Raw genomic sequence first — 10,759 nt, forward strand, 5'->3', positions numbered from 1 at the left:
ACTTTAAAAAAATTCATTCACAGGATGAGGGCTTCGCTGGCTCGGCAGCATTTATTGCCCATCCCTGATTACCCATAGGGCAGTTTAGAGTCAACCACATTGCTTTGAGTCTGGAGTTACATGAATGCCAGATTGCAGTTTCCTTCCCTAAAGGGCATTAGTAAAACAGATGGATTTTTCCAACAATCAACAAATGGATTCACAGTCATCATTAGACTCGTAACTCCAGATATTCATTGAACTCAAATTCTACCACCTGCAGTGGTGGGATTCGAACGCTGGTCCCCAGAAGATTATGTGGGTCTCTGGATTAACAGTGCAGCAATAATACAACTAGGCCATCGCCTCCCCGTTTTAAAACTGTCAATAGGTAAAGTGATCTTAATGCTATTAAAATAGTCACAACCACCAAAAAAAATGGACGATGCTTTCCACCTTGTGTACTAGTCAGATATGGATTCACGTTATAGCTCCAAAGGACTTAATTTACTGAAACATAATCTTGAAAAAAAAGCAAATTTATTTTTAAAAAGTTTAACTTGTATATAATTACTCACGTTACATTTATAAGTAATGTTGGTATTCAAGAATACACATCTGAAAAAATAAGCAGTAGTCAACATAGTTTTAAAGGCATGTTTCAGGAATACAAAAATACTGTACCTATATATGCAGAGGACATTACAAAGTTTTGCAACAGTTAGCTACGCTGAAGTACAGTCACTGTTGCTTTGTCGATAGGCAATTTGGGCATAGCAATAGGTGACGACTGTTGAGTGTTGACCAGTCAACTGGGAGAACCATAAACGTTAACGCAGACAGGCTGACCAACGGTATGAAAAGAGCCGCCTCATTTGAAGAAATAACACAGCGTTGACAGCAGCCTCCTAAACACAAACGTGCCCATAGAGTACTGGGGGGAAGGCCACTTGCTCCAGGTGAACCAGCTCGCCAGGTAGACCCATGACGTCATGCCCGACGGGAGTTGCCTAGCAACGGCGAAAGAAGTGGCAGGCCTATCCCCTCCCCCTTCCTGAACGGTTGTTTGTTAAAACTTTACAACCGGGAGCTGTGTTTAAGCAGACGAAGCGGTCGAGCGTTGAAAGGATGTCTGCCGGCCCAGCTCCCCCTGCGAGTAACGGTCGCAGCCCCGAGGAAGCTCGCGACTTCTACCAGCTCAAGCAGCGCGCGGCCGAGTACTACAGGAGCAACTTGGTGCCGCAAAGGATGCAGCAAGTGCTCAACAGCATGTTTTATGACAATCCCGACGATGTTTACGGACACCTGGTGGGTATTTGGCTGTGCTGCAAGGGAGGGGTGAACAGTTAAAAATGCAGAATTCCTGTTTGGTCAACGCACAGATCTGCACCAAAAGACCGCGCGGTACAAAAATGTTTTTTTTTAATTCATTTGTGGAATGTGGGTGTCACTGGCTGGTCAGCATTCATTGCCCGTCCCTAGATGCCCTTGAGAAAGGTGGTAGTGAGCTGCCTTCTTGAGCCATTGCACTCCGCATGCTGTGGGTTGACCCACAATGCCATTAGTGAGGGAATTCCAGGATTTTGACTCAGCGACAGTGGAAGAAAGGCGATTTTTTCCAAGTCAGGATGGTGAGTAGTTTGGAGGGGAACTTGAAGGTGGTGGTGTTCCCATGTATCTGCTGTCCTTGTCCTTCTAGATGGAAGTGGTCCTCGGATTAGAAGGTGCAGTACTATCGTGTACATAGTACACACTGCTAGTACTGAGCGTCAGTGATGGAGAGAGTGGATTCTTGTGAATGTAGTGCCAATCAAGTGGGTTGCTTTGTCTTGCATGGTGTCAAACTTCTTGAGTGTTGTTGGAGCTGCACCCATCCAAGCAAGAGGGGTGTATTCCATCACACTCAGTTTTGTGTCTGGCAAGAAGACCCTTATCATGTTTGGGTCATTCAGATACAAACAGTCTCAGTGTCACTTGATCAAATCTCCAAAGCCAAGGGCTCCACTGCCAAGCACACTCCTGATCACTAGGTGCAGGATCCTGAACAACATTAAGACATATTAGAAGGGAAAGAAAAAAGAAAACCTTTTCAGGATACTTTGGTGGCAGGGATGATAGCATATGTGATAGTTTATATATAGTACACTATCATATTTGGATGAATTTTATTGTTTCTGCACTACAACTGTTTGTGCACGTCTCTGTGTAGCAAATGTAGCTGTGCCATCATGAGACCTAACTTCATTCCTATACAAGATATACCATAGATTGATGCCTGTGTTGAGAATATGCTGCAGCATGTGGAAGCAAGAGCAACAAGGTTGCAGGTTCTGCAGACTCCATTGTCCTTGTGGTCAGAATCCTCTTCTTTTATGAGGCCCTTTTTGTGCAAAAAGTGTTGGTGCTAAATGAAGTGGTCAGCAATGTCTGGGGCAGGGAAGTGCGCAGAACGTGGGAAGCCAGCATATTAGGATTGCAGGAATTTGGGGGTTGGGGGTCCTCAGGTCTGTGCTCTGTACAGAGTAAGACTGTCTCTGTATTGTTCTTTCACTCTAAAGGAGCTTGCATGGTAGGTCTTGCAGCCTTCTACTCTTTAGGTTGAGATACTCATCAAAGCCATACCAGATGTGGTCACAGTCATTTTCTTTCACATTGCATACTTTTGATATCCAACATGGTGGAAAGCAATAGCGAATGCTCTTTGGGCAGTGGCTTCCAGCCTCCACCTCTATGTGTAAGGGAGGTCCTGAATATCTTCTTGAAAACTATTCATGTGAATCCCATATGCTTTGCACCTCCTCAGTCAAAGACATAGGCAACTTGCTATATTGATCAAGCTACGTCAATATCATGTAACTAACATTTCAAAAATCTATCTAGTTCTCCTTTAAATACTTTCAATGATCTAGCTCTTACAACTGTCTGGGATAGGGAATTACTGAGAAGAAATTACTTTGCAATTTGAGTTTTAACTTGTTGATGTTTACTCCCCTAAAACTTTGAGGCATGGTGCACATGGTGTGTAATCTGCTGGCACGTGGGCAGGTGTGAGATTGACATAGATTGGTCAGTACAACAAGTTGCCCATGTCCTTAACTGAGGACTGCGGACCAGGAAAGCAAGCTGTCTGGCTGTGTAACCACATTAGTAGGCATGGCAAAGATGCTGTGACTAAGAGAAAAGAAAGCAGCTCTGAGATGCTCCTTAGTCCACTCTGAACTGGTTGTCAGTCCCTGAGTTCAAAAGATCCTTTTAGCAGCCGTTCAATGCTAGTCATTGGTGCATCCTTAACCGCAGATCTATGGTTCATACGTGTCCTGTAAATGGAACAGAGAGATGCCATGAGGATTTCAAAGAGTTGTCAAATATCAAATATCAGGGACTGACAACCAGTTCACAGAGTGGACTAAGGAGCATCTCAGAGCTGCTTTCTTTTCTCTTAGTCACAGCATCTTTGCCATGCCTGCTAATGTGGTTACACAGCCAGACAGCTTGCTTTCCGGGTCCGCACAAGGGATGTGTAGTGGCTAGTGCACATGGGTTGTGCCTTGAGATGCTATTGCGAGGTGAGCAGCATGGAGGCTGTTCACAGCCAGCGGCAATCTGAAGTTGTCAGGTACTCAATTTGATGTCCATGTCAAGAATTTTCAGCATCTAGTTTCCTTTCAGCAGGCATTAGGAAGGCACACTGCATATTAATGTGCAGTTAATAAGGTTACCAACAAGCAATAATCTCCCTTGATAGACAATTCCCATCAACCTCCAGATCTTACTTAAAAGATGCAATGAGTTATTCCCATTGTCGAGATGTGCCACACTGGAGTTTGCATGCAATTCTGTCATATTGCCATAGACTGTGCTGTCTAAGATTCTGCCCATTGAGTGGGAAAAGACAAATTACAAATTTTTGTGTGTTTTATCAAGTATAGTAAGTTCCTCAGTGGCAGAGGACCATGTGGCAGGAGAGTGCTGGTATTTAAAATGTTTTTTCAAACACATCTTGTCTTACATCAAACAGCAAAATTTGTAGTTTGTTGCTAGAAAAAAGCATATCTGATGTAAACTGACAGTTTAACTATCACAGATGAGCATTTTTTAAATGTAAATGTATCTGACTAAGATCCATTCGCTATGTTTCTGATGTTGCTTTTATTGGTAGTTCCTTTGTTAATGGTGTTGAACTAAGAATTTTCTGATTCTTAAAAGATGTGCAGCTAATAAAATTGTAAAGATGCAAATTAAATAGTAGGATAACCTTTTGATTCTTTGAGAGATAATTGCATTATGCTGTAATATTGGTAATTGTGCATATCTTTTAGATGTGTATGGTAATTTGTAATTTTCTTCTTTTAACAGGCAAATTACTTTGCTAGCTTTGCAAAGCCAGCTGCAATAAGCAGGATTGTTGGAAAAGAGAAACTAGATTCAGAGGGCCAACGAACAGTTCAAGTGGAAGTATTATGCACTATCAAGAATTTGGAGAAGGTTTGACTGGATCTTCTCATATGTTGATGCTTTAGTTTACCTGTGATATTGACATAGTTTTGATTGTTTATGTCCATAATTGCCTTGTCATAACAATTTTATTAAAGGACTGTATGTGATGTTTTGTATTATTATGATGCCTTGATATTCATCTCCCTTTATAATTCAGTAAAATGCAATGCTTGAGAATATGATGGAGACTGGTTTGATTAAGACGTTCAAAAAGGAATTTGGTGTATATTTACAAATAACCAAAGTGCAGGATTATGGGGAGAAGACAGGATATTGACACTGGTGAGATGCTTGTTTGAAGAGAAATAATGAAATAGTTCTGTAATTTTGTGATGGTAGTCTTCAAGGATTGCATTTCACTTCTGATATTCAATTTTATAAATTTAATTTTCCTATTTATTCTATATTCATTTTTAAATCTGTACATTTTAGTTCATTTTAAATTCTGTGTTATTTTGGTAAAGAACCATTTGTAAACTTTATAAAGAATAACCGCACTTCCACTTTTCGGGATCCAATCCGACTAGAGCTTTGCTTCATCAGTTTCAGTATAAATGTCTAGTGGCACCAGGCATACCTGTGCCAGTGTTATTTTGATTATGGCAGGATGGGGAACAAAAGCTCTTGACTTCGTTTCTTTCCTCCCTCCCCTTCACCAGTTCACTCAATGTAAGGTAAGGTAAGAATGACTCTTCTTGATATTGAGATAGCATTTGAACTAGCATGGTATCAAGGAGCTTCGCAAAATTGTAGTCAATGAAAATCAAGGATAAAACTCCCTATAGGCTAGAGTGTACCTGAAGATAGTTGTGGGTTTAGGAGATCAGTCATCATAGGTCAATGCTGTAAGGGTTCCTCAGGATAGTAGTGGAGAAGTTTTTAGAAATGTTAACTTGGGACAAAATTAATAGATACTTGGACAAATATAGTTAATTAAGGAAAGCCAGCGTGGATTTGTTAAGTGCAAATAATGTTTAAATAATTTGTTTGAGTATTTTGGTGAGATAATAGAGAGAGTTAGTGTGAGAAATGACGTGGGTATGCTGTACAAAGACTTCCAAAAGGAATTTGACAATGTGCTGCATAACAGACATGTGAGCAGTTATAACATATGGAATAAAAGAGACAGAAGTAATATGAAAATTGACTGAGCAAAAGTGAGTACTGGTTACTGGATTTTTTTTGGAATGGTAGGACAATTTATAGTGGATTAGCTTTGTAGGTACAGGTTCGGAGAAGTGAAAACTGCTTGATTGATAATTTTGTGATTACATAAAACATTTTCTGTGTTCGCTTTTGACAGTAGCTCAATGTTTATTTGCACAGAATTAAGCTGTATCAAATACTCATGTTTTCCGTTAATGATACTTGAAAGGTCTTAATGAACACTACTTTCAAAGGGTTTTAGTGATAGCAAGAACAGAAAATTATGAATGTGCTTTTTAAGCAATCCTACACTTGTCCTACATTAGTTTTGTGCAGGTATACTAGGTGAATGGCCATTAAAGTGCTATAAGTTGACATGAATGGTATGAAGCCGCTTGGGTGGACCTGAGTTTGCCTGCAGGGTATGAGTAGCTTTATGCTGGTGGAGGGAGCATTAGTTGGCATGAAGATATCATAGAGGTCATGGGTAAGACCTTCTGACCGTAATTTTCAACATTTTCTGAATCCAGGCTATAGGTTATGACGCCTATGTGAGGCTGTGAACTACAGATCATGGAGAAGCTGCTCTGACTACATGAAAATCACAAGAGACAAAAATGAATACAGTGGATGTCCAAAGGGACTTAGGGGTTCAGGTGCAAAGTTCTTTAAAATGTTATAAAGAGGTGAAGAAAATAATGAAGAAAGCACTTCATAGCTAGAAGACTGGAGTATAAGGATGCAGAAGCTATGCTGCAGTTTTATACAAAACCCTGGTTGGTCCCCAGTTGGAGTATTGTGAGCAGATCTTGGCACTGCACCGTAGGAAGGACACATTAGCCTTGGAGTGAGTACAATATAGATTTTCAAGAATGATGCATGGATTTTAGGGGTTAACTTATGAGGAAATATTGTACAAAATAAGCCTGTTTTCTCTATAATTTAGAAGGTTAGGGGGTGATCTAATCAAAGTCTTAAAGATATCAACTAGAAAAGTCAGTGGATAAAGATAAACTATTTCCACTGGTTGTGGATTATAGAATCAGGGGGCATAGTCTAAAAATTAGGGACAGACCGTTCAGGAGTAAAAAATAGAGATTGCTGGAAAAGCTCAGGAGGTCTGGCAGCATCTGTGTTAACATTTCGAGTTGAGTGACCCTTCCCCAGAGGGTTAGGAAGCACTTCAACACAAAGGGTGGTAAATGTTTGGTACTTACATCCATAAATGGCAGTGGATGCTGGATCAGTTGTTAGTTTTAAATCCGAGATAGAAAAATTTTATTATGCCAAATATTAGGCGGTATGGGCCAAAGGCAAGTATATGGAGTTAGGCCACAGATCAGCCATGATTTCAGGATTGAAGGGCTGAATGGCCTACTCCGGTTCCTATGGTCCCAAGATGCACACACCAACAATGGAGTTGGCCATGTCTGGAGTGCAGGATAGAAAGCAACATAATTAAATAGTGATAACACAATGTGGAGCTGGAGGAACACAGCAGGCCAGGCAGCATCATAGGAGCAGGAAAGCTGACGTTTCGGGTCAGGACCCTTCTTCAGAAATGGGGAAGTGGAAAGGGAGCTCTGAAACAAATAGAGAGAGGAAGGGTGGGGCTGGGGAAGGTAGGTGGAACGGTGCTAGGGTGAGTGCAGGTAGGCAGTGGTGGGGATTGGTCAGTGAGGCGGGAGGAGCGGATAAATGGGAGAGAAGACGGACAGGTCAAGGAAGCGGGGATGAGAGGGAGATAGGTAGGAGAGAAGACGGACAGGTCAAGGAAGCGGGGATGAGAGAGAGGGTTGGTCATGGGATGAGGCCGGGGGTGGGGAGATTTTGAAACTAGTAAAGCCTACATTGAGACCATTGGTTGTAGGCTCCCAAGGCGGAATATGAGGTGCTGCTCCTCCAGTTTCTGGGTGGCGTCATTGTGACACTGGAGGAGGCCCAGGATGGGCATGTTGTCCAGGGAGTGGAAGTGGGAGTTGAAGTGGTTCGCGACTGGAAAGTGTTGTCATTTGTCGCGAACCGAGCAAAGCGGTCTCCGAGCCTCCACTTGGTCTCACTGATGTACAGGAGGCCACATCGGGAGCAGCGGATGCAATAGACCACATTAGCGGATGTGCAGGCGAACATCTGTCTGATGTGGAAGGTTTTTTTGGGTCCTTGAATGGAGGTGAGGGGGAGGTGTAGGGGTAGGTGTAGCACTTCCTGTGGTTGCAGGGAAAGGTGCCGCGGGTGGTGGGGCCAGTGGGGAGTGTGGAGCGGACAAGGGACTCGCGGAGAGAGTGGTCCCTATGGAAGTCAGGTAGGGGTGGGGAGGGAAATATATCCTTCATAGCGGGGTCAGATTGCAGATGGTGGAAGTGGTGGAGAATGATGCGTTGAATCCGGAGGTTAGTGAGGTGATACGTGAGGACAAAGGGGATTCTGTCTTTGTTTTTGTTGAGGGGATTGGAGGGGGTGTGAGGGCAGAGGTGCGGGAAACGGAAGAGATGCGGTCGAGAGCGTTTTCGACCACTGAAGGGGGAAGTTTGAAATATGAGGACATCTGGGATATTCAGGAGTGGAACGCCTCATCTTGGGAGCAGATGCGGCAGAGGCGGAGGAATTGGGAGTAGGGGATCACATTGCACGAAGGTAGGTGAGAGGAGGTGTAGTCTAGGTAGCTGTGGGAGTCGGTGGGCTTGAAATAGCTATCAGTTTCGAGGTGGTCACCAGAGATGACCCACAAGCTCGCAAAACAGCAGAACAAAATGGCCACAGGATGGCAAAGGTAGTGATAAACAACGCACACAACTGAATCCACAGATATAACAGAGAAATTACGTGCCAAAAAACTCTATTCCTGCAAGCCACCAACCAAGACTGGACAATGGACCTGGAACAAGCCATCAACATCAGTCAACAGACCACAAGAGCCAGGAAAAGATGGACCGTTCAGGACAAACTAGCCAAACTAACCCACCGAAACCACAACCACAGAGCAGATACCTGCATAAGAAATCTCTCGGACAGTAAACTGGCAGACACAGAGAAAGCTGTTCTCATCCGTGGACTTACCTATAACTACAGAGACACCAACAACAGAATTCCTAGCCACACTGGAAGCACACTGAGGACCAACAGCATCAAGAAAGAAACACAACAAACCATAAGACAGACAGTGATCCCAACACTGACCAGAAAAAGCGAACTCAACACCCTCAACACACCGGAAAGGAAAGCCCTAGAAGGACTGAAAAAGGACAAGAACATCACAATATTACCCGCAGACAAAGGGCGCATGACAGTAATACTAAATAAACGGGACTACCTCTCCAAAGCACATGCACTGCTAGCCAACGAGAACACTTACCGGCAAGTGCAGACTGACCCGACATCACAACTACGCAACAAGATCCTCAACACGCTAAAAAGACTCAATTAGACCAGACAGATCAACAAAACAGACTTCCTAAGAATGAAACCTGAAGGAGCTAACACCCCCTGATTCTACAGCCTCCTGAAAATACACAAACCGGAAGTACCCCTTAGACCCATAGACTCCCTGCCAGGCACGCCATCACATAGATTAGCCAAGGAACTACAGAGGAAACTAAAGCACCTCGTCAACAACTCCCCACTCAATCCACTCAGCCCAAGACTTCCTCAACTCTGTCAAGGACATAAGAATAGATGATGACGACACCATGGTATCATTTGATGTTACTGCCCTATTCACGTCGATAGACATACCACTAGCAAGAGAAACAATGACAGCACTACTAAAACAAGAACAAGACGCCAGTGACACCATCTCCACAGACAACATGCTGAAGCTACTGGACCTATGCCTCACCACCCACTTCACCTTTAATGGCCAAATATGCAAACCGATCAATGGGACACCTGTGGGATCACCTATCTCCGGACTAATAGCCGAAGCGGTGATTCAGAGACTTGAAAATACGGCCCTTCCGCTAATCAAACCAAAACTATAGATACGCTACATGGACGACACCTTTGTCATCATTAAACTGACCAAACTGGAGAAGACACACGTACTAATAAACAACACCCTCACCGGAATCAGATTCACCAGAGAAGAGGAGAACAACAAACAGCTCCCATTCCTGGACATCATGGTAGAGCACAGGACAAATGGGGAATTCCTAACACAGGTACACAGGAAAGCCACACACACTGACCAAGTACTGAATTTCAACAGCAACCACCCTAATACACACAAACGAAGTTGCATGAGAACATTATTTAAACGGGCAACAGCGCAGAGCTACGCCAAGAAGAAGGAGAGCACCTCTTTCAAGTATTCAAAGGCAATGGATACCCGAAAAACTGGGTCAGAAGATGCCTATTACACGAACGACACCAGGAAGATACTACACGCCCCGACACGCTCATCACGCTACCTTACATCAGGAGCACATCTGAACTGACTGCAAGGCTCCTACGGCCACTGGGCATCAGAGTAGCACACAAACCCACATCAACCCTACGACAACTGCTCACCCGAACCAAAGACCCACTACCCATTATGGACAGGATCAATGTCATATACAAGATTCCCTGCAGAGACTGTGACAAACACTACATCGGACAAACAGGAAGGAAATTAACAACAAGGGTACACGAACATCAATTGGTTGCAAAAAGACACAACCAATACTCACTCATCTCTATCCACATGGATAAGGAGAACCACCAATTTGACTGGGAGAACACCAAGATCCTGGGACAAGCAAAGCCAAGACAAGCATGGGAATTCCTAGAAGCCTGGTAATCTAAGAAGAAAGCCATCAACAAACACATAAAACTCAACCCCATATACACTCCACTGCGAAGGAAAACCGGAAGTGAGGTAATCCAGCTCAACGGACTCCAGAGTTCAAATAACAGTCGGGAAAACACAACAGCGCTTCATCGGAGACTGCACTGATGATGCTACCCAGCAGGGTAATGAAACGTCTGCGGAAAAACAATGAACCAGCTCGGCGAGCCAACCAACCACAATGATATATTTCCCTTCCCTCCCCTCCCCTATCTGCCTTCCATAGGGACCGCTCTCTCCGCAACTCCCTCATCCACTCCACATTCCCCACTAGCCCCACTAGCCCCACTAGCCCCACTAGCCCCACTAGCC

At 43.7% G+C, this 10,759-nt stretch overlaps 1 protein-coding gene across 1 annotated transcript in view; it reads left to right on the top strand.

Moving 5' to 3' along the window:
* The first annotated feature begins 1,002 nt into the window (after positions 1-1,002).
* eno4 (enolase 4) overlaps positions 1,003-10,759 on the top strand; it is a 43,733-nt gene continuing 33,976 nt past the window's right edge. The window contains exons 1-2 of the mRNA XM_048608976.1: positions 1,003-1,287; positions 4,336-4,464. Of these exons, the coding sequence (XP_048464933.1) occupies positions 1,108-1,287; positions 4,336-4,464 (309 nt within the window). The 5' untranslated portion in view covers positions 1,003-1,107. The remainder of the gene's footprint in view (positions 1,288-4,335; positions 4,465-10,759) is intronic.

This window comes from Rhincodon typus, chromosome 20, assembly GCF_021869965.1.
Source record: "Rhincodon typus isolate 14 chromosome 20, sRhiTyp1.1, whole genome shotgun sequence".
Classification (NCBI taxonomy): domain Eukaryota; kingdom Metazoa; phylum Chordata; class Chondrichthyes; order Orectolobiformes; family Rhincodontidae; genus Rhincodon; species Rhincodon typus.